At 49.1% G+C, this 22,121-nt stretch overlaps 1 protein-coding gene across 1 annotated transcript in view; it reads right to left on the bottom strand.

Moving 5' to 3' along the window:
• Positions 1-22,121, bottom strand: part of LOC136590994 (lanC-like protein 2) — a 54,431-nt gene that overhangs the window by 26,275 nt on the left and 6,035 nt on the right. Inside the window, exons 2-3 of the mRNA XM_066588460.1 lie at positions 5,393-5,510; positions 348-555 (exon numbers count right to left, since the gene is read on the bottom strand). Of these exons, the coding sequence (XP_066444557.1) occupies positions 348-555; positions 5,393-5,510 (326 nt within the window). The remainder of the gene's footprint in view (positions 1-347; positions 556-5,392; positions 5,511-22,121) is intronic.

Here is a 22,121-nt window from a genome sequence, read left to right as displayed (position 1 = left end):
CGACCGGCCAGTGCGCTTGTGTCAGCAGGATCTACTGTGGGAACAATACTGGGGCTTGGAACGTCTCATTGATTTGCACGTATTCGTTTGATACTGCAGAAGTAAATCTATGGAGAGCTTAGAACTAGAATGTATTGTTTTTGAAAAAGGACTTGAATGTCATCAGTACCTGTAGGCCAAATCTACGGTAGGAGCGGATCCCAAAAGGGTGCGCATCTTCCCATCATTCTTCCTCTCTTGGTTTTGGCTTACAAATATTCATGCAAAATATCAGCCAAAGTATTGTGGTGTGAAAGTGGCTTAACTATCATTTTCCTGACCCCCCAGGTCTGACCGCACGTTCTTACTTGGTAATACAGTCCTTGGATTCAGCTTGATTTTGGAGTTTGTCATGAACGACGGCGCCTACAGCGAGAGGCCCAGCATCGCCGCACAGGAAAGTGACTCTTCGGCCGTTCAGGTTCCGCAAAATCCTTTTCACGTAGTCAAGAGAGCGCTGCAGATGAGCCGGGTCTTGTGTGACGCGGTACAGCTGCAGGTAGAGGAGGGCTATACCTACAAGACAACAGCAATATGCCATGATGCATCAGCAGGCCAACTCCGTAGCATAATAGACCGTAGCAGGTTAGTCAATAGGTTTAGTTAAAGAACACTCTGTTCTTCCTCTTCTTAAATGCCCTGGATCTAGGCAATGTCATTGTAACCAGAAATATCAAGTAATCTACATCTTTATAATCCCTTTAAGAAAATATTCTGAAATGGAGCATTGGACTGTGGCATCCAATTATACGAATATTTTTGGTATAACTTACCGTAAAATCTCTTTCTCGTCACGTTCATTGGGGGACACGGCCAGACCATGGGATATAGCCACTGCCACTAGGAGGCGACACTAAGCAAAAGTGTCAGCTCCTCCCACCAGGCTATATCACCCCTGCAGGCACTCAGCTAATTAGTTTGTATGCAAGCAGTAGGAACAGCCAGTGGGAGTACACAAAATTATTTACACTTTAACGTAAACCAAGGAAAGACATACCAGTCTTCTGGATATATATCTCGTCATCTGTGATCCGAGACCAAAGGGCTCCGCCCTGCTACAAAGAAATGAATCCTTGGGAGGGTGCTGTGTCCCCCAATGAACGTGACGAGAAAGAGATTTTACGGTAAGTTATACCAAAAATATTTGTTTCTCGTCCGTATCATTGGGGGACCCAGCCAGACCATGGGACGTACAAAAGCAGTCCTGGAAATAAAAGGGTGGGAATTCCCAGAAAAAAAGGTCCCAGTAGTCAGGGGGCTGCCGCCTGTAGAACCCTTCTACCCAGGGCAGCGTCCGCTGACGCATATGTATGGACTGTATAGAATTTTGCAAATGTATGCAGGGATGCCAAGTGGCTGCCCTACATACCTGTAATGCTGAGGCTCCATGCTGAACCGCCCAGGAAGCCCCCACCGCCCTTGTAGAGTGGGCTGTTATCCGGAATGTTTGCTAGTGAAAGAACGCATGAGATGTATATGGCGGTCTTCACACCAGCTGAAAAAAGCGTCTCCATACGCGATAATAAATTCTCGATGATGTCGGCTTCCTGGCTTGGACCATAGTTCGGATAACTGCTTCCGAGAATATCCGTTTTTTTTTCTTTTCAATGTCGTGGTCTCAACGGCCAGGCCGTCAAACGAAATGACTTTGGATTCGGGTGGAAGATTGGTCCTTGTGATAGTAGGTCCTCCCGTTCTGGGAGTGGCCACGGAGCGTCGGCCAACATTTCGATTAGGTCTGGATACCATGCTCGCCTCGGCCAATCCGGAGCGACCAGGATTGCTGGTCCTCCTTCCCTCTTGATCTTCAATATCCTCGGAATGAGTGGAAGAGGAGGAAACACGTATGGTAGTCTGAACCCTGCCCACGAGACCAGTAGGGCGTCCACTGCTACCGCCTGAGGATCTCTTGAGCGTGCCACGAAAGGGAGAAGCCTGTAATTTAGTCTGGAAGCCATCATATCCATGTCCGGGGTGCCCCAGCGCTGACATATCGCTTGAAAGACCTCCGGATGCAGCTGCCATTCGCCGGGGTCCACTGTCTTTCGACTGAGAAAATCCGCTACCCAGTTTTCTACCCCCGGGATGTGAACTGCCGATATGGACTGTAGATATTTGTCCGCCCAGCTGAGTATGCCGGATACCTCTGTCATTGTTCTCGCACTTCTTGTGCCCCCCTGCCGGTTGACGTATGCCACTGCCGTGGCATTGTCTGTCTGGACTTTCACATCCTTTCTGTTGAGCCGTGGATGGAAGAACTGCAGTGCTCGCCGGATGGCTCGCAGCTCCAGGACGTTTATCGGTAGCCTTGCCTCGTCTTGTGACCACCTCCCCTGGGTGGAGTGTCCCTCCAAAGTTCCGCCCCAGCCGTAACAACTGGCATCCGTGGTCAGTATCCTCCACTGTCCTGGAAACAGTGACCGACCCCCTTGGATTCTCCTGAGACTCGTCCACCATCTCAGGGCAAGGCGAACCTTTGGTGTTATGGAGATTCGCTGGTCTAACATCCACTGCGACCTGTTCCAGTGTGCCAGAATAAAATGCTGGAACTCCCTGGAATGAAACTGTGCGAATGGTATGGCCTCGAAGGAGGCTACCATCATGCCCAGTACTCTCATGCAATACCTGATGGTCGTTTGCCTCCCCTGAAGTAGCAGACGCACCTTGTTGACCAGTGTTACTGCTTTCGCTTGCGGCAGGCGAATCTGGTGCTTCTTGGTGTTGAACACCATCCCCAGAAATTCCAACTGTTGGGTTGGTACTAGACAGAATTTCTCATGGTTTATGACCCAACCGAATTCCTCCAAAGTCTGAAGTGTGAGTCTCAGGCTCTCTAGATTGCCTTCCTGGTCTGGAGCCTTCACCAGTATGTCGTCCAGGTAAGGGATGGCTATCACCCCCCTTGTATGGAGTAGTGCCATTACCGCTGCCAGCACCTTTGTAAAGACTCTAGGGGCTGTCGAGAGCCCGAACGGCAGCGCTACAAATTGGTAATGGCTCCCCTGGACCTCGAAGCGTAAAAACTGCTGGTGAGAGTCGCGAATTGGAATATGCAGGTATGCATCCCTGATATCCACTGACGCCAGGAACTCCCCCGGTTCCATAGACGCTATTACCGACTTGAGGGACTCCATCCTGAAAGGTCTTGCTTTGACATAATGATTTAACCTTCGTAAGTCGAGGACCGGTCTGACTCGGCCATCCTTCTTGGGAACTATGAAGAGATTCGAATAAAACCCCCTTCCGTGCTGACACCCCGGCACCACTACTCCCTGCGCCAACAGTTGTTTTATTGCCTGGCGCAGCTGTGTTGCCTTTCCTGGGTCCTTCGGTATCCTGGATCTGATAAAATGCTCCCGTGGACATGTTGCAAATTCGATGGCGTACCCTCGTGAGACGACCTCCTGTACCCAGGCGTCTGTCACGCGGGCTAACCATACATTCTGGAACCCTAAGAGCCTGCCCCCCACCCTGTGAATAGCGGGTGGGGAAAGACCCTCAAACTGATACTCCCGTCCTTGCGCCCCTAGGTGCCTTGGAGCGAGCTCACCAGGCTGGCCTGGCCTTAACGGCAGGATTCTTCCTCTGCTCTGCTGGGGCCCTCTTAGACTGTGTCCTGATGTGGGCCGGGATGTAACCTGCCGAAAGGAATGAAAAACGGATTCCTTCCTAGGTGGCGCCATTCTTGCGCCCGTAACATCCCTAATTATATCGTCGAGTTTTGGGCCAAACAATCTCTTGTCTGACAGTGATGACACTGCGGACGCTTCCTTCTCCTCCAGACCGCTACTACCCACCGAAAAACCTTGCGGAGGCTGATCTTGGTCTGCAGCTTGAGGTGTTGAGGAGCATGAGGCCAGTGAGGGATCCGATCTAACCGGCCTCCCTGTATGCCGAGACCGCTTAGAAGCTTCCCTGGACCTATGATAGCACCCAGCCCCCATTGTTCAGCAGTGTCTCTGGATAGAGAGGGGAGAGGGGGAGGGGGGGGGGGGGAAGGGCATAACCCCATATGCACTGAACTAGGCAGAGGAGAGAGATAGGTAAAGAGAAGGAGTGAATGCACCTGAACTCCTTTCCCCAGGACCTTCCAAGGTGGTGGGGGTCCTCTGAAGGGGTTCCTGGCAGCCGACCGCAGACTTGGAGGGAGGCTTGAAGTTCCGTTCCCTTCTCCCGGATACGCTCCCTTCTCTCCATCTGCGTTCCAGCAATGCTCCCCCCTGCGCTCGCCGTCTGAGAGGGGCGCTGCTCCAGAGGGGGGAACCCTATTGCTGGCGGGCCAACGACGCCAATGCACATAGGCAGGGTCGTGCCACCTTTTCTTCGCTGGGTAGGGCGCCGCAGAGTGGTGGAGACACCATCTGCCTGCGCCCTCCCCGGGAGTACAGGAAAGCCAGGGAAAAGCCCCGACTCCCCGTATGCCCGCCATAAAGTCCTCCTGGACCTGACCTGCCTGCCTCCTTGCAGACACTAAGCTAAAAACTAATTAGCTGAGTGCCTGCAGGGGTCATATAGCCTGGTGGGAGAAGCTAACACTTTTGCTTAGTGTCGCCTCCTAGTGGCAGTGGCTATATCCCATGGTCTGGCTGGGTCCCCCAATGATACGGATGAGAAAAACTGGTTCTTCATAGGGCCCATTTACACGAAAGATAATCTTTCAAACGATTGAAAGTTTTAGCGATCCTTTTGCATAAAGTACTAATGGGCACTGATGCCCATTAGCGCTTTATTGACATGCAAATGAGCCTCCAGGAACTGCTTGCAGAACTTAGCAAGTGGTCTCAGCTCTGCAATTAGCTCGATTGTTCATGCCTGGGCTGCTAAGAGAAAACAATGTTATCTCCTGCTCCCGTGGAGAACAAAGCATGCGGTCTGAACAATGGTTTTTAAGCTCATCTAAAAATTATCGTTCAGACAAAAAGTACATAGTGGTACAATTTACACGCAACGATTATCGCTTATATGCCAATTAACCAATTTTGAGCGATAATCGTTGCATGTAAATGAGCCTATACAGTATCTTCTACTTTTAAGGGGCTTCAAACGTAGATTAGCATTTACTTGAATTTAACTTTTGCTTGATGAAGGGGTTTTCAATAGGAGCCGGGTCTGCAATACCAACGCAAACAGCTGCAATGTGCACAGAGCTGTAAGTAATGACAGCGAACCTGATAAACAGCTGATGGGTGGGGATCCCGAGCAGCAGACCCCGCACCAATCAATAATGCTGACCTTTAATGAGGAAAACCCTTTAATGAGGTAACTAAATCTTCCCAGCAGAATACAGCAATATTGTAAGCCTCTCCAGAATAGCCTGAACCTCGTAGGTAACGTGTCTCCAGTGTGCACCCACCTGTATACCCAGTGTAGGTAGAGCAGTCATGTGGATCGGCAGTCTTCAGACCTTCCTCCATTTGTTGCAGAAGATCGCTAATTTTCGCCTGGATGCGTCTTGAAAATCTTCCTGTAATCTGCAGAAAGGTAAAAGAGGTAATTATAAGAACTGCAGGAAGTCCCACCGTATCCTTAATCAGCATCACTTTCCGATACGATTCCCTCTACAATCGGAACTTCCAATAAGACGATACAGAAATAGAGATTCCCACAATTTGAATAAATTAGTTAAACCACAGGAACTTGCTCGTATTATGGGGATTATCGTCTGAGCACTATCTCTGCATAAACGCTAGGAAAAGCTCCCATCATAGGGCTCCATTCACCCGTATCAGAGTTCACTGGTGCAACCCCTTTATACAGGCCGCCAAATCCTTCATTGTACCAGTGAACGTGAGCGACTGAATGATCGGCGGTGATTATACTGTAATCAGGTACTATTATGGACACCGCCTCTAAGCCGTATAGACATGCTCAGTCTTTGGGTGATATACAGTGAAGGAAATAAGTATTCGATCCCTTGCTGATTCTGTACGTTTGCACACTGTCAAAGACATGAGCAGTCTATAATTTTTAGGGTCGGTTAATCTTAACAGTAAGAGATAGAATATCCCAAAAAATCCAGAAAATCACATTGTCTAAATTATATATAATACTTGCATTTTGCACAGAGAAATAAGTATTTGATCCCTCTGGCAAACAAGACTTAATACTTGGTGGCAATACCCTTGTTGCCAAGCACAGCAGTCAGACGTTGTGTAGTCGATGACGTTTGCGCTCATGTCAGAGGGAATTTTGGCCCACTCCTCTTTGCAGATCATTTCTAAATCATTAAGATTACGAGGCTGTCGCTTGGCAACTCTGATCTTCAGCTCCTCCGTAAGTTTTCTATGTGATTAGGGTCTGTAGACCGGCTAGGCCACTCCATGACCTTAATGTGCTTCTTTTTAAGCCATTCCTTTGTTGCCTTGGCTGTATGTTTTGGGTCATTGTTGTGCTGGAAGACCCAGCCACGACCCATTTTTAATGTCCTGGTGGAGGGAAGGAGATTGTCACTCAGGATGTTACGGTACATGGCTCCATCCACTCTCCCATTGATGCGGTGAAGTAGTCCTGTGCCCTTAGCAGAGAAACACCCCCAAAACATAATGTTTCCACCTCCATGCTTGACATTGGGGACGGTGTTGTTTGGGTCATAGGCAGCATTTCTCTTCCTCCAAACATGGCGAGTTGAGTTAATGCCAAAGAGCTCAATGTTTGTCTCATCTGACCACAGCACCCAATCACTCTCAGAATCATCCAAACTTCAGACAGGCTGCACATGTGCCTTCTTGAGCAGGGGGAGCTTGCGGGCACTGCAGGATTATAATCCATTATGGCGTAATATGTTACCAATGGTTTTCTTGGTGACTGTGGTCCCAGCTGCCTTGATATCATTAACAAGTTCCCCCCATGTAGTTTTAGGTTGATCTCTCACCTTCCTCATGATCAATGATACCCCACGAGGTGAGATTTTGCATGGAGCCCCAAAACGATGCCGATTGACAGTCATTTTGTATGTCTTCCATTTTCTTACTACTGCACCAACGGTTGTCTCCTTCTCACCCTACTTATGGTTTTGTAGGCCATTCCAGCCTTGTGCAGGTCTATGATCTTGTCCCTGACATCGTTAGCTCTTTGGTCTTGCTCATGTTGTAGAGGTTAGAGTCTGACTGATTGAGTCTTTGGACAGGAGTCTTTTATACAGGTGACCACTTAAAACAGCTGTCTGCAACGCAGGTAACGAGGTGATTATGGGGCATCTAACTGGTCTGGAGGAGCCGGAACTCTTACTGGTTGGTAGGGGATCAAATACTTATTTCTCTGTGGAAAATGCAAATAAATATACGACGGTCTGCTTTTTTTTGTTTCTATGGTAACGAATGTTACATCACATGAAAGCCTTATGTATCTAATCTATGTTTTCAAAATTTTGTGTTTGTAGCTTATGGCAACAGTGATCTAGGCACGTGGGAAAACAATATGGCGGAGTCTAAGGCGATATTCACAGCAAATGAGAGCAGAGGAGTGATAAAATTTTTGTTTCTGCAAAAAAAGTCCGCGAAGGATATTCATGGTGATATGTGGCAGACATTGGGGGATCAATGCCCTTCATATTCTACAGTTAAGAACTGGGTGGCCAAATTTATCACTGGCCACTTCAGCACCAATGATGAGGAACGTCCTGGACGACCGAGAGAGGTTGTTGTTCCGGAGATTGTTGATGCTGTGCACAACCTCATACTGGAGAATAAAGGAATAGCAGACATCATGGAGATTTCTCATGAACGTGTTTGTGTCATTATCCATGAACATTTGAACATGAAGAAGCTATCTGCAAAGTGGGTCCCCAAATGTTTCACAACGGAGCAGAAAAGCATGCGAGTGAAAACTTCCCGGTCCATTTGTCAGCGTTTCTGGACGGATAAGAACTTCCTGGATCGACTGGTCACTATGGATGAGACCTGGATTTATTTGTATGACCCTGAAACCAAGGAGCAGTCAAGAGTGGAGGCACAGTGCTTCTCCTCGCCCAAAGAAGTTCAGTCACCAAGGTGATGGCGTCTGTGTTCTGGGATAAGGAGGGCGCTCGGCTCGTGGACTACCTTCAAAATGGTTCCATCAATGCAAGGTATTACATTGAACTTTTAGACCAATTGAAGGCAGCTCTGAAGGCCAAAAGGCGCAGCAAGCTGTCCAAAGGAATCTTGTTCCTGTAAGACAACGCCTCCGCTCACACTGCACAAGCGGCAAAACTGGTGGAGCTAGGCTTCCAGCTGGTTGACCACCCACCTTATTCACCAGATGTAGCTCCCTCCGGCTATCATCTGTTTCCAAACCTGAAGAAACACCTCAAGAGGAGCAAATTTCACACCATTTCTGATGCCTTGGCTGCTACGGATGACTGGTTTGAGGCACAACCCAAATCCTTCTTTTTGCAAGGCTTACAAAACTTGGAATACCGATGTAAGAAGTGTGTTGACATCAGTGGAGAGTATGTGGAATACATGTAAAGTTTCATCTTCCTATCTTGTTTCTTTCTAGATAAAGCCAAAGACTTATCAGCAGCCCCTCGTATATATAATTTAGACACGGTGATTTTCTGGAATTTTTTTGGATATCCTATCTCTCACTGTTAAAATTTACCTACCCTAAAAATTATAGACTGTTCAGGTCTGACAGCAAGCAAACTTACAGAATCAGCAAGGGATCAAATACTTATTTCCTTCACTGTATAGTGGAAAGAGCTACTATTTGATGTATGGCGAGTCCGAGAAGGGCTGCTCCTTCTAGTCACATGTTCACAACAGCTACTTGAGAATTGGCTCGCTTATAAATGATAGATATTTACTATTAGGCCTTAGTCACACGGGCGTTTTTTCACAAATTGAGGACAGATTACAAATTGTTAATCTGTCAGGGTACCATCTTAATAAACAAGAGACGGATTTGTTGGAGAGGGGTCTGTCCTTCGTCCCCAAGACCCGCTATGATCCGTTCGTGTGGACGAAGGACATCTCCCTCTTCACCCGGAAATTACGTTGGAGGAAACATTTTATTATTAAGGAAAAAGAGGAAATGAGGGAATTAGGCCTTGACTTTACTGACCTTCCAGCCATTCAAGCCCTACAAGACCTAGAGGACGAAAACCAGAGACCGGCTGGAACCGGGCCTTTCACAAATCTGAAACCAACAAGTCGTGCTAATCCACCATCCTTATGTAGCCCGGAAATAGACATATTTGAGAAATTGGTTCTAAAAGAGCTAAAAGCATTGAATCCTCCAAAATATAAATCGCTCTAATCTTACTAAAGGAGAATCTTTTGCCCTAAAAAAACTTGAAAGCAATAAAGCAATTATTATAAAAGCTGCCGATAAAGGCGGGAATATCGTCGTGATGGACCGAGTACAATATGTAGACATGTGTCAACGCTTACTGAATGATACGACCACCTATGGTATTCTATCACATGACCCAACAGTTGATTTCTTACGAGATTTACAAAAAATATTACAAAATGCCCTTGATCTGAAGTGTATTGACCATACTGAATACCAATTTCTGTATTCTAAAAAACCAACTACTGCTACTTTTTATGCACTTCCAAAAGTGCATAAGGGCCTTAGCCCACTCAGGGGACGACCGATTGTCTCTGGAGTTGGTAATCTAACCCAGAACCTCAGCACATACGTCAACAGAATTCTAAGACCCTTTGTATCATCTCTACGTTCCTTTGTCCAAGACACTATGGACGTTTTACGTATTCTGGAAGGCCTCACAGTCAATCCTGACACGATTATGGCCTCCTTGGACATTGAATCTTTGTATAGTTCCATCCCACATCAGGGAGGCCTTAAGGCAACAGAATTCTTTCTCAATCAAAGAGGTCCTTTGTTTGATACACATAATAAATGTGTCTTGGAATTTCTTGAATTCATCTTATGCCACAATTTTTTCCTGTTTGAAGCCAAGTACTTCCACCAGCTTAGGGGCACCGCGATGGGGACTCCTTGTGCCCCATTGTACGCCAACCTGTACCTGGGCTGGTGGGAGGAACGGTTAATCTTCAACAGTGATAACATTCTTGAATCTGATAACATCTTATTATGGATACGATATATTGACGATGTATTGCTGTTCTGGAATGGCAGTCGGTCGTCCCTTGAGTCTTTTATTGAGAACCTTAATCACAATGATTTAAATCTCCGGATTACCTCAGAAATCCATACCACCACATTGTCTTTCCTTGACCTTCAGATCAATAAAGACCCGTCGGGCCAAATAACCTCCTCCTTATATCGTAAATCCACGGCGACAAATAGCTTACTCACTTGGGATAGCTTCCACCCTATACCACTTAAACGTGGTATACCCAAAGGCCAGTTCCTCCGCCTCCGGCGTAATTGTTCGGATGATCTCAGCTTCGAGTTGGAAAGTAAGAAACTATACAATCGTTTCAAAAATCGCAAATATCCAGAGCATGTTATCAATCAAGCATTCCTTTTTGCTTCAACACAGAGAAGAACTGATCTTCTCCAACCCAAAACACGCCAATCTGACAACAAGGCTAGGATTATTGGTACATATGATACGTGCTCAATGCAAGTAAGGAATATCCTTGATTATTATTGGGATATCCTCAAACGCGACAAAGACCTTCAAGACCATCTTCCCGACAAACCTTCCATAACATTCCGCCGAGGCCATAATTTAAAGGACCACCTGGTAAAAAGCCATCTCCCTTCCAGTGAGACTCAAATTACTTGGCTTGGTTCCAGCAGACCTCAGGGTACCTTTCCATGCCATGGCTGCCTCGATTGTCCATTCATCCTACGTGGTAACACCTTTAAATCATCTTCTACCGATATGGTTTATTCATGTAGAGACTTCATAAATTGCAGGACGCAAAATATAGTATACCTAGCTACATGTTCTTGCCCCATGAACTATGTGGGCAAGACGATTCGACAATTCCGGCGTAGAAGTCTCGATCATCTGGGTAACATCAGACGTCACGAGTCAACCCCTCTAGCTGACCATATGTGGAATTGCCACAATGGCGATACAAAACTACTGAAGTTTCAGGGTATTGAAATCTTAAGGACTCATGGACGACGCGGCGATATAGATAAAAAATTGCTATGCAAAGAGGCTGCTTGGATTTACCGTCTAAACACAATCAACCCCAATGGTTTAAATGAGAATCTCTGCTTTAATTGCTTTCTATAAAATTCTTCTTGATTTTTTTTCACGGCTTCGGAGTTCACAATCGACATCTACAACCATTTACTCTATTATGAGATTATCACAACATCCTCTTATTTATGGTCACTGCTGCGTCCTCTTATGTACTATTTAGAATTGGCCTATCTATATTTATAATTACTATCCGCCTCCATCCGGCAGGATATATATTGTAATGATTGCACTATTGATTTAGGTCTGATTTATCAATCAATACTACATTCCTTTTGATCAAAGATTAGCCTTATGCACCCGTATTGTTGCCATAACATTCTCCTGCACTTGACAAGTTTCTAGTGAGGCATTTATACGCTTCATTCTATCCTGAGCCAAAGGAATTATATTCCCAAAACCTCTACTAGAAATATCGAGTAGTTTTTACCATCAGTTCGGCGTTGTTTCTCGCAACCTGGATCAACCTCTAATATGCTTTATCCACGGAGCCATCCGATCATGTGACAATACTATGACACCTCTATCACATGACCGCCGTTACCGTGGTTATGCATTCTCTCCTTTGCATGAAGCTGATCCTGTGATATCTTGAATGTGATGACGTCATGGCACTGCGCGCGCATGCGCGATCAACAGCACACCACGGCGACTCTATTAACATGATCTTCCATCACATGATCGCCGGTACTGTGGCAACGCATACTCCCCTTTACATGAAGTTGATCGAACGCCTTGACGCCTGTCACATGATAAACGCGATGACGTCATAGCGCCGCGCGCATGCGCGATTACATTACGCCACGGCGATTCTATTACGATGAATTTCAGACCTAAGAGGATTCAGTCTATGCGGTAGGGCGTCACTTCTCTATCTTACCGATACAATTGGTAGATGATGAAACAGCGGACGTGATATAGATCTTCCTATCATTAATTAGCTAGGACTATCTAGCTCCGCCCACCATAACCTATGATTGGCCAATCATTTATACCAACCCCCTTATGGGAGGACCATCAGGGTATATTAGCAGCAGCATTCTGGGCTCACAAACAGATTGCCTGAACTCACCATCAGAGTTCTAGGCTCTACCATTTTTTTTATTTTGAATGGATGTGTGTGATAGTTAGCTCTCCTATTTGGGTAGCAAGGATATCGTTCCGCTCCCGCTATTATGCGGTTCATGTCTGACTAACCTTTGAATGAATGGGATCCAGTTGCTCTAATAATGATTGGGATTTGTTCCGCTTAGAGGTTGACTGTCACTATTTGAGCCAATTCTAACTATGTGCTCCTGCTTAGTTTATCCAGGCAGTGATACCGTATATACCGGCGTATAAGGCGACGGGGCGTATAAGACGACCCCCCAACTTTCACCTTATACGCCGGTATTACAATGGAGAAAAAAAAAATCATTACTCACCTCCCCTGGCGTTCTGTCGCGCTCCGGCAGGATGTCGTTCGCTCCTCGTCCCCGGCACAGCATTGCTTTCTGAATGCGGGGCTTGAAATCCCCGCTTCCAGAAAGCTAATACACACGCCGTCAGCCAGTTACAGCCATTCAATGGCATCATTGAATGGGTGTGATTACTAACACACGTGCGCCTTCAGCCAATCACAGCCATTCAATGATGTCATTGAATAGCTGTACCGGCTGACGGCGTGTGTATTAGCTTTCTGGAAGCGGGGATTTCAAGCCCCGCATTCAGAAAGCAATGCTGCGCCGGGGACGAGGAGCGAGCGACATCCTGCCGGAGCGCGACAGAACGCCGGGGGAGGTGAGTAATGATTTTTTTTTTTTTTTTACACTTTTTTTTTTTGTATTACCGGCGCATAAGACGACCCCCGACTTCAGAGCAGATTTTTCGGGGTTCAAAAGTCGTCTTATACGCCGGTATATACAGTAGGTCTTTACTCTAAAGCTACTCTACCTCTGCATAGAGCCTGGGAATCAATCAACATCTCAATTGATATCCCTGATCCCAATTTTCATTCTTTCATCTATCATCTTCTACTAGTCCATGGACAGTATATACAAAGGTTACATCATCCTTTCTGTACCTTTGTTTTATACTTTATTTGAGAGCTTTTCTACACTATCACACCAACGATAGCTGACAGAGGCTTCTTAACTTTGGGGTGCCTCAGACCACTACTGTGGCACTTTTTTAAGACTTTTTTTCTCCTTTTGCCAAAAGACATTCTCATGGCAAAACATCTTTGATGATTCTGTCAACTCTAATTGACTAAAACTCATTCAACCGCTCCTGATGAACTACTATCCACTCTAGTAGGGAAACGCGTTGAGCGTCAATCAATTCACTTGAGAGGATTACTCTCCTTCTCAAGTGTATATGAGTGTGTGATATTCCCGAGAAAACTGAGGAGACATCATTGCCTTCCCAGTTAGACGGGTTTTTGAGTTTCCAAAAATCTTTATTAAACTTTGAGATCCTCATCTGTTTTGAGCGTTACTATTATCATTCAGATATTGATGTGGGTCGCTTCCTAAATGTATGAGATCTTTGGGCTATTCCTTATATACCTTCAATATTGGAGTTCAGCGCTGTTGACTTTTGAACCAAGCCAACCTCTGCCGTCATCCAAAGTGATTTCAACACCACGCTCTTTCATGGTAATTTTACCTAAGTGGTGATTGGCTCACGCATTGATGCTTGGTATTGCACCTAGCCACATAAACCACATATTTTCAACATTGGAGCTCAGTGCTGTTGACTATTGAATCAAGTCAACCTCTAACACTATCCTAAGTAACCTACACTCCACGTGGTGTCTGGCTTACGCATCAGTGACTGTTATTGTACTTAGCCATATAAATCACAAACTAAGATCATCTCGCATTATATCAGCGACCCCCCTAGTCTCAAGTGTTGACAAGTCAAGTTTGGGTACTACTACCTTTCTGTCTACCCACTCTGACCATTCTGTTCTGTCTTTATGTATGTTTTGTTTGTCTTAGTCCTAATTATTTTATAATATTTCTAAATAAAAGTTATATTTTAGTTGGTCATAATTAAATATGCACTAAACTCCAACCCCTTCATAACCCCGCCCCATATAACCAAAGCCCCGCCCATGTCCCGCCCAACCCTGCCCGGCCTTGTAAGAATGGTCTTGCTTGAAGCCGGTCCCTGGTGCCAAAAAGGTTGGGGACCACTGTTTTAGAGCATCTGTCACTCTCCTGGCTTATAGGTTTCCGTAATCATTCCCAATGAAATGCTTGGACTGTGTAGAACTGTGCGTTCTGCTGTTCCTCTGTTATTCCTCATGGAAATGTATGAAACAACTTGACAACTTAAGTATTACCGTTCCCCTCGTTGAAATGTGTCCCCGTAGTCTCACAGTGTCCAATCGGCACCATCAGTGTTATGCCTGATTTACACGAGACGACAGACGTCTAAATGACCACACGGGCGCGGATGTCACCGCTGAGGTCATATCGAGTGTTTAGACAGTCAGAGATCGCAGGCGTCTCGTTCAGCGCTTCGATGTAAAGCATAAAGAGGGGACAGTTTACACGTAGTGAGAATCCCGCAATGATCTTATGCTGACAGTCAGCAATAACGAGAAGTGATCAAACAGTAAATAGTTGTTTTTTTTTGCATTTACGCAAGACGATTATCGATCAATTTCATAAGTTTGAGCGTTAATCGTCCCGTATGAATGGCCTAACGCTAATCCCAGTGTTACTAATGTACTGCTATAGAGATCACATAGCAGTAAGTCCACTACGTAGAAGTGGGGGCCGCATTTTGATCAAGAAATGTATTCCCAGAGAAACTGCCATCATTCGCGGAAAGTAAATGCAAATGACTGCGAAGATGACGGGCACAAGTGTTAACCATGCGGATGTACCTGTTTGTACAGCATATTGTCCGTGTGGAAGAAATATCTCCTCCTCGTCAGACGGCTTTTCTATCTATCTTCCTCTGAAGTTGCGAGCGTTTCCTCCGCTCATACGCAAGGTTACCTGCATATGGGTGATGGAACGCTCGCATCCATTGACTTTAGTGGGGGCCATCTGTGCAGATTAAACGCTAAAAAAAAAGAGCGCGCTGTGATATTTCTTCTGCTCGCGGAGTACGCAATTCAGATCTGCGAGGGTGAACAAAAACAGCATGCCTTTCAATGCCCACGTTTTACCATGGTGATTGCAGATTTCACAAGTAAAACCCGCCCGTATGAGCCCAGCCTTAGACCTGCGATGTCTGCTGCGACTGCAATACGCTTGTTCGCTCATAGTTCCGCGTGAGCATTGCGTAATTCACGAGCACCAAATGCACCATGTTGTATTTTGCTCCGTATTACCCACAAGAGATCACCCTGCTCTCTACTGGTGCGAAATAATCACCGCCCATACGCAAAAGTAAAAATTAAGAAGGCTGCGCATGGCAGAGTGTGTGAGATACGCTGTACAATATCGCAGCCATACGCGGCGACAGGCCAGCTCCACCAGGGTGGTGTTCTGTCCACTTCCTGCCTCGGAACACAGTAATGTATTCCTATAACTCAGTGATGTCAATCTGTTCAATGTGAATAAAGGAGAAAACCTCCATTGTGAGTCCAAGTTATGAGGGGTGGGCACGGACGCGTAGAACACCTCCGGGGGGCGGGCACGGACGCGTAGAACACCTCCGGGGGGGGGGGGGGGGGGGGGGGGCGGGCACGGATGCGTGGAACACCTCCGGGGGGGGCGGGCACGGACTCGTAGAACACCTCCGGGGGGCGGGCACGGACGCGTAGAACACCTCCGGGGGGCGGGCACGGACGCGTAGAACACCTCCGGGGGGGCGGGCACGGACGCGTAGAACACCTCCGGGGGGGCGGGCACGGACGCGTAGAACACCTCCGGGGGGGCGGGCACAGACGCGTAGAACACCTCCGGGGGGTGGGTACGGACGCGTTGAACACCTCCGGTGGGGCGGGCACGGACGCGTAGAACACCTCCGGGGGGGCGGGCACGGACGCGTAGAACACCTCCGGGAGGGCGGGCACGGACGCGTAGAACACCTCCGGGAGGGCGGGCACGGACGCGTAGAACACCTCTGTGGGGTGGGTACGGACGCGTTGAACACCTCCGGTGGGGCGGGCACGGACGCGTAGAACACCTCCGGTGGGGCGGGCACGGACGCGTAGAACACCTCCGGGGGGCGGGCACGGACGCGTAGAACACCTCCGGGGGGGCGGGCACGGACGCGTAGAACACCTCCGGGGGGGGCGGGCACGGACGCGTAGAACACCTCCGGGAGGGCGGGCACGGACACGTAGATTTCCCACAGAATTTCCGCCCCTGGGAAGCTGCCATAAGATTACATTAAAAAACGCAATCCTATGCAGACGGCCGCGATTTGTCCGCGTGAAATCACACGTGGAAAACAAATCACAGCATGCTCTATTTCTGTGCCGACTCCCCATTGCGCATGCGACAGCTGGGCGGCAGACGGCACATCAGAGAGCCGGATCCGCGGGAGAAGGTGAGGCCCGCGCTGGTCCCTGCTCTGCAAGAATTCTTGCAGTGGATTCGACCCGCCCGTGTGCAGGCGGCCATAGTCATGCCTTGAAGAGTGGGTACACCCTCAACCCCTGTACACTGCCATGTAGTTCACAATAATAACCGCCTTCATGCAAGATTTTTTTTTTTTATTGCATGAACGTTCCAGAATCTGAATGAACTGCTTACCCCTTCATCCACAGGACTCTCATGGTAGACACATACATCAGGGGGAGTGAAGCTCATACATATCTAACAGTACACCCGGAAGTTGTCAGATAGATGAAACTTTCTCTGTGTGATTACAATATCTGAGCAAAGGGAGAACTTATTGTGGAGAAGCGACTTGTAGGGAAGCTCTAGCTCCCTGTTGTACCGCCTCTAGCCTGGATACAAGATGTGATATGGGCAGGCATAGAGGCTCTAATATCCTGTTGTACCACCTCTAACTTGGATACACAGGGCATGGAGGTTCTAGTACCCTGTTGTACCCCCTCTAGCTTGGATACAATATGTGATACAGGCAGGCATGGAGGCTCTAGCACCCTGTTGTACCGCCTCTAGCCTGGATACAAGATGTGATATGGGCAGGCATGGAGGCTCTAGCACCCTGTTGTACTGCCTCTAGCCTGGATACAAGATGTGATATGGGCAGGCATAGAGGCTCTAATATCCTGTTGTACCACCTCTAACTTGGATACACAGGGCATGGAGGCTCTAGTACCCTGTTGTACCCCCTCTAGCTTGGATACAATATGTGATACAGGCAGGCATGGAGGCTCTAGTACCCTGCTGTACGGCCTCTAGCCTGGATACAAGATGTGATATGGGCAGGCATAGAGGCTCTAATATCCTGTTGTACCACCTCTAACTTGGATACACAGGGCATGGAGGCTCTAGTACCCTGTTGTACCCCCTCTAGCTTGGATACAATATGTGATACAGGCAGGCATGGAGGCTCTAGCACCCTGTTGTACCGCCTCTAGCCTGGATACAAGATGTGATATGGGCAGGCATGGAGGCTCTAGTACCCTGTTGTACCCCCTCTAGCTTGGATACACTATGTGATACAGGCAGGCATGGAGGCTCTAGCACCCTGTTGTACTGCCTCTAGCCTGGATACAAGATGTGATATGGGCAGGCATAGAGGCTCTAATATCCTGTTGTACCACCTCTAACTTGGATACACAGGGCATGGAGGCTCTAGTACCCTGTTGTACCCCCTCTAGCTTGGATACAATATGTGATACAGGCAGGCATGGAGGCTCTAGCACCCTGTTGTACCCCCTCTAGCCTGGATACAAGATGTGATATGGGCAGGCATAGAGGCTCTAATATCCTGTTGTACCACCTCTAACTTGGATACACAGGGCATGGAGGCTCTAGTACCCTGTTGTACCCCCTCTAGCTTGGATACAATATGTGATACAGGCAGGCATGGAGGCTCTAGCACCCTGTTGTACCGCCTCTAGCTTGGATACGAGATGTGATACGGGCAGGCATGGAGGCTCTAGCACCCTGTTGTACCGCCTCTAGCCTGGATACAAGATGTGATATGGGCAGGCATAGAGGCTCTAGTACCCTGTTGTACCACCTCTAACTTGGATACACGGGGCATGGAGGCTCTAGTACCCTGTTGTACCGCCTCTAGCTTGGATACATTATATCACATCACATTTGGAGTAACTGGGCCTCTAGAACACACGTCAGACACTAGGGCTGCAGTTCCAATCCAGCCCACTGCCTGGTCAAAGCCCGGACTGACTGGCCACTAATTCTCTAACTTCCCGATGTCACACAAACATGACATTTGGCAGGAGCATTCTTTAGGTCCTAAATAGGAAAAGTAAAGGGGTCACAACTCAAAAATTCAATGCCAAGTGCAAAGGTATTAGCACCCCTATATAATGTACCTAATCTAATTCTCTAATTTCCCGATGTCGCACAATCATGAAATTTGGCATAACCATTCTTTAGGTCCTAAATAAGAAAAGCAAGTTGCACCCCTATGTAATGTAACGTCTCAGTGTCGCACAAGCATGAAATTTGGCGAGAGCATTCTTAAAGGAGATGTCTCGAGGCAGGAGTGGATTTTTTTTTTTGCCCAGTCCCCCTAATTAAGCATACATTACTAAGCCCCCCTGTAAATGACTTTTCTAGCTGGTTTGTACTTACAGTTCCAGCGTTTCAGCAACTTATAAACATTTTCCCAAGATGGCCGCCGGCTCTTTTCCCTTCGCTTGCTGCAGCCCGACGTGCGCGCTCCCGAGACGCTACCAGCTGTGCCTCCCTGACAACCAGACGCCCCGCAGCCGCCGACCAGCCCCTTGGAGTGAACACGGCCGACCAGTCACCCACCGCCAGGCAGCAGGTAACCGGCGCAGCCCCCCCCCATCGCAGCGACAGCCCCCCCATCGCAGCGACAGCCCCCCCAATCGCAGCCCCCCCCCCGATCGCAGCGACAGCCCCCCCCCAGCAGCAACAGCCCCCCCATCGCAGCGGCAGCCCCCCCATCGCAGCGACAACCCCCCCCCCCCCCCCCCCCGACACAGCGACAGCTTCCCCGGCGCAGCCCGCCCCCGGCGCAGCGGCAGCCCCCCCCGGCCCATCACTTACCAGGACGGCGGGACAGCTGGGCGGCTTCTCCGGACAGCTCAGCAGCTCTGCACCTTCCTCTAACAGAGGATGGTACAGAATGGCCGCTCCAGCGCGCTCCCGAGCAGTGACAGCTCATCTGCGCATGCGCAGAAGAGCTGTAGCGGGGAGCACACTGAAGCGGCTCGTGCTGAAAGGAGAAGAATGGACTGCGCAAGCGCGTCTAAAAAAGCAAGCTGCCGGCGAATTTAGACGGCACCATGGAGACGAGGACGCTAGCAACGGAGCAGGTAAGTGAATAACTTCTGTATGGCTCATATTTAATGCACAATGTATATTACAAAGTGCATTAATATGGCCATACAGAAGTGTATAACCCCACTTGCTGCCGCGGGACAACCCCTTTAATATGGCCATACAGAAGTGTATAGACCCACTTGCTGCCGCGGGACAACCCCTTTAATATGGCCATACAGAAGTGTATAACCTCACTTGCTGCCGCGAGACAACCCCTTTAATATGGCCATACAGAAGTGTATAACCTCACTTGCTGCCGCGGGACAACCCCTTTAAGGCTGGGTTCTCACAGAGAGTATTTCCAGCGGAAATCTCGCAGTTTGGCCACAGCGATAAACAGCGAGATTTCCGCCAGGAAAGCGCTGCTTCAAAACCCACGGCACTCAGCCGCTTGTTTTGAAGCGACCTGGCTGCACGCTTTTCCGTTTCTGTGGCCGGTGAATCCGCACCACAACACCGGCTTCTCCCAGCTTTGCTGTGACAGATTTGCTGTCCCATGTGGACGAGATTTCTGAGAAATTTCATCCACAAAGCTGGCCAATTGAGGGATTAGCGGCCACAGACGGATTTGCCGCGGCGAAATAAGACACCCCCTGAAAATAAGACACAGCGCATATTTGGGAGCAAAAATTAATATAAGACGCGTCTTATTTTCGGGGAACAAGGTACACACACACACACACACACACAGTACTACTGCTCCGCCCCCCAGTGGTGGCCAGTATATGCACACACAGTACTCCAGCTGCTCCCCCCGGGGGTGGCCAGTACACACACACAGACAGACACACACAGACACGCACAGTACTAGCGCTGCTCCCCCCGGTGGTGGCCGGTATACACACACAGTACTAGCGCTGCTCCCCCCGGTGGTGCGCGGTATACACACACAGTACTAGCGCTGCTCCCCCCTGGTGGTGGCCGGTATGCACACACAGTACTAGCGCTGCTCCCCCCGGTGGTGCGCGGTATACACACACAGTACTAGCGCTGCTCCCCCCGGTGGTGGCCGGTATACACACACAGTACTAGCGCTGCTCCCCCCGGTGGTGCGCGGTATACACACACAGTACTAGCGCTGCTCCCCCCGGTGGTGGCCGGTATACACACACAGTACTAGCGCTGCTCCCCCCGGTGGTGGCCGGTATACACACACAGTACTAGCGCTGCTCCCCCCGGTGGTGGCCGGTATACACACACAGTACTAGCGCTGCTCCCCCCGGTGGTGCGCGGTATACACACACAGTACTAGCGCTGCTCCCCCCGGTGGTGCGCGGTATACACACACAGTACTAGCGCTGCTCCCCCCGGTGGTGGCCGGTATACACACACAGTACTAGTGCTGCTCCCCCCGGTGGTGCGCGGTATACACACACAGTACTAGCGCTGCTCCCCCCGGTGGTGCGCGGTATACACACACAGTACTAGCGCTGCTCCCCCCGGTGGTGGCCGGTATACACACACAGTACTAGCGCTGTTCCCCCCCGGTGGTGGCCGGCATACACACGCAGTACTAGTGCTGCTCCCCCCGGTGGTGGCTGGTATACACACACAGTACTAGCGCTGTTCCCCCTGGTGGTGGCCGGTATACACACACAGTACCCCCCTCCCCCCCCCCCCCGGTGGTGGCCAGTATATACACACACACACAGTACTCCTCCTGCGTCCCCCGGTGGTGGCCAGTATATATCCAGTACACCTGCTGCGCCCTCCAGTGGTGGCCAGTATATACACACACACTACATACACACAGTACTCCTGCTGCGCCCACCGGTGGTGGCCAGTATATACACAGTACATCTGCTGCGCCCTCCAGTGGTGGCCAGTATATACACACACACTACATACACACAGTACTCCTGCTGCGCCCCCCGGTGGTGGCCAGTATATACACACACACTACATACACACAGTACTCCTGCGGCGCCCCCCGGTGGTGGCCAGTATATACACACACTACATACACACAGTACTCCTGCTGCGCCCCCCGGTGGTGGCCAGTATATACACACACACTACATACACACAGTACTCCTGCTGCGCCCCCCGGTGGTGGCCAGTATATACACACACACTACATACACACAGTACTCCTGCTGCACCCCCCGGGGGTGGCCAGTACACACACACACACACACACACACACACACACACACACACACAGTACCCCTGCGGCGCCCCCCGCTGGTGGCCAGTATATACACACACACACTACATACACACAGTACTCCTGCGGCGCCCTCCGGTGGTGGCCAGTATATACACACACTACATACACACAGTACTCCTGCGGCGCCCCCCGGTGGTGGCCAGTATATACACACACACACTACATACACACAGTACTCCTGCGGCGCCCTCCGGTGGTGGCCAGTATATACACACACACTACATACACACAGTACTCCTGCTGCGCCCACCGGTGGTGGCCAGTATATACACAGTACACCTGCTGCGCCCTCCGGTGGTGGCCAGTATATACACACACACTACATACACACAGTATTCCTGCTGCGCCCCCCGGTGGTGGCCAGTATATACACATA

The sequence above is a fragment of the Eleutherodactylus coqui genome, unplaced genomic scaffold, assembly GCF_035609145.1.
Source record: "Eleutherodactylus coqui strain aEleCoq1 unplaced genomic scaffold, aEleCoq1.hap1 HAP1_SCAFFOLD_26, whole genome shotgun sequence".
In the NCBI taxonomy this organism is placed as follows: Eukaryota; Metazoa; Chordata; class Amphibia; order Anura; family Eleutherodactylidae; genus Eleutherodactylus; species Eleutherodactylus coqui.
The sequence above is the reverse complement of the archived record's forward strand: the minus strand, read 5'-3'. Positions and strand labels throughout refer to the sequence as shown.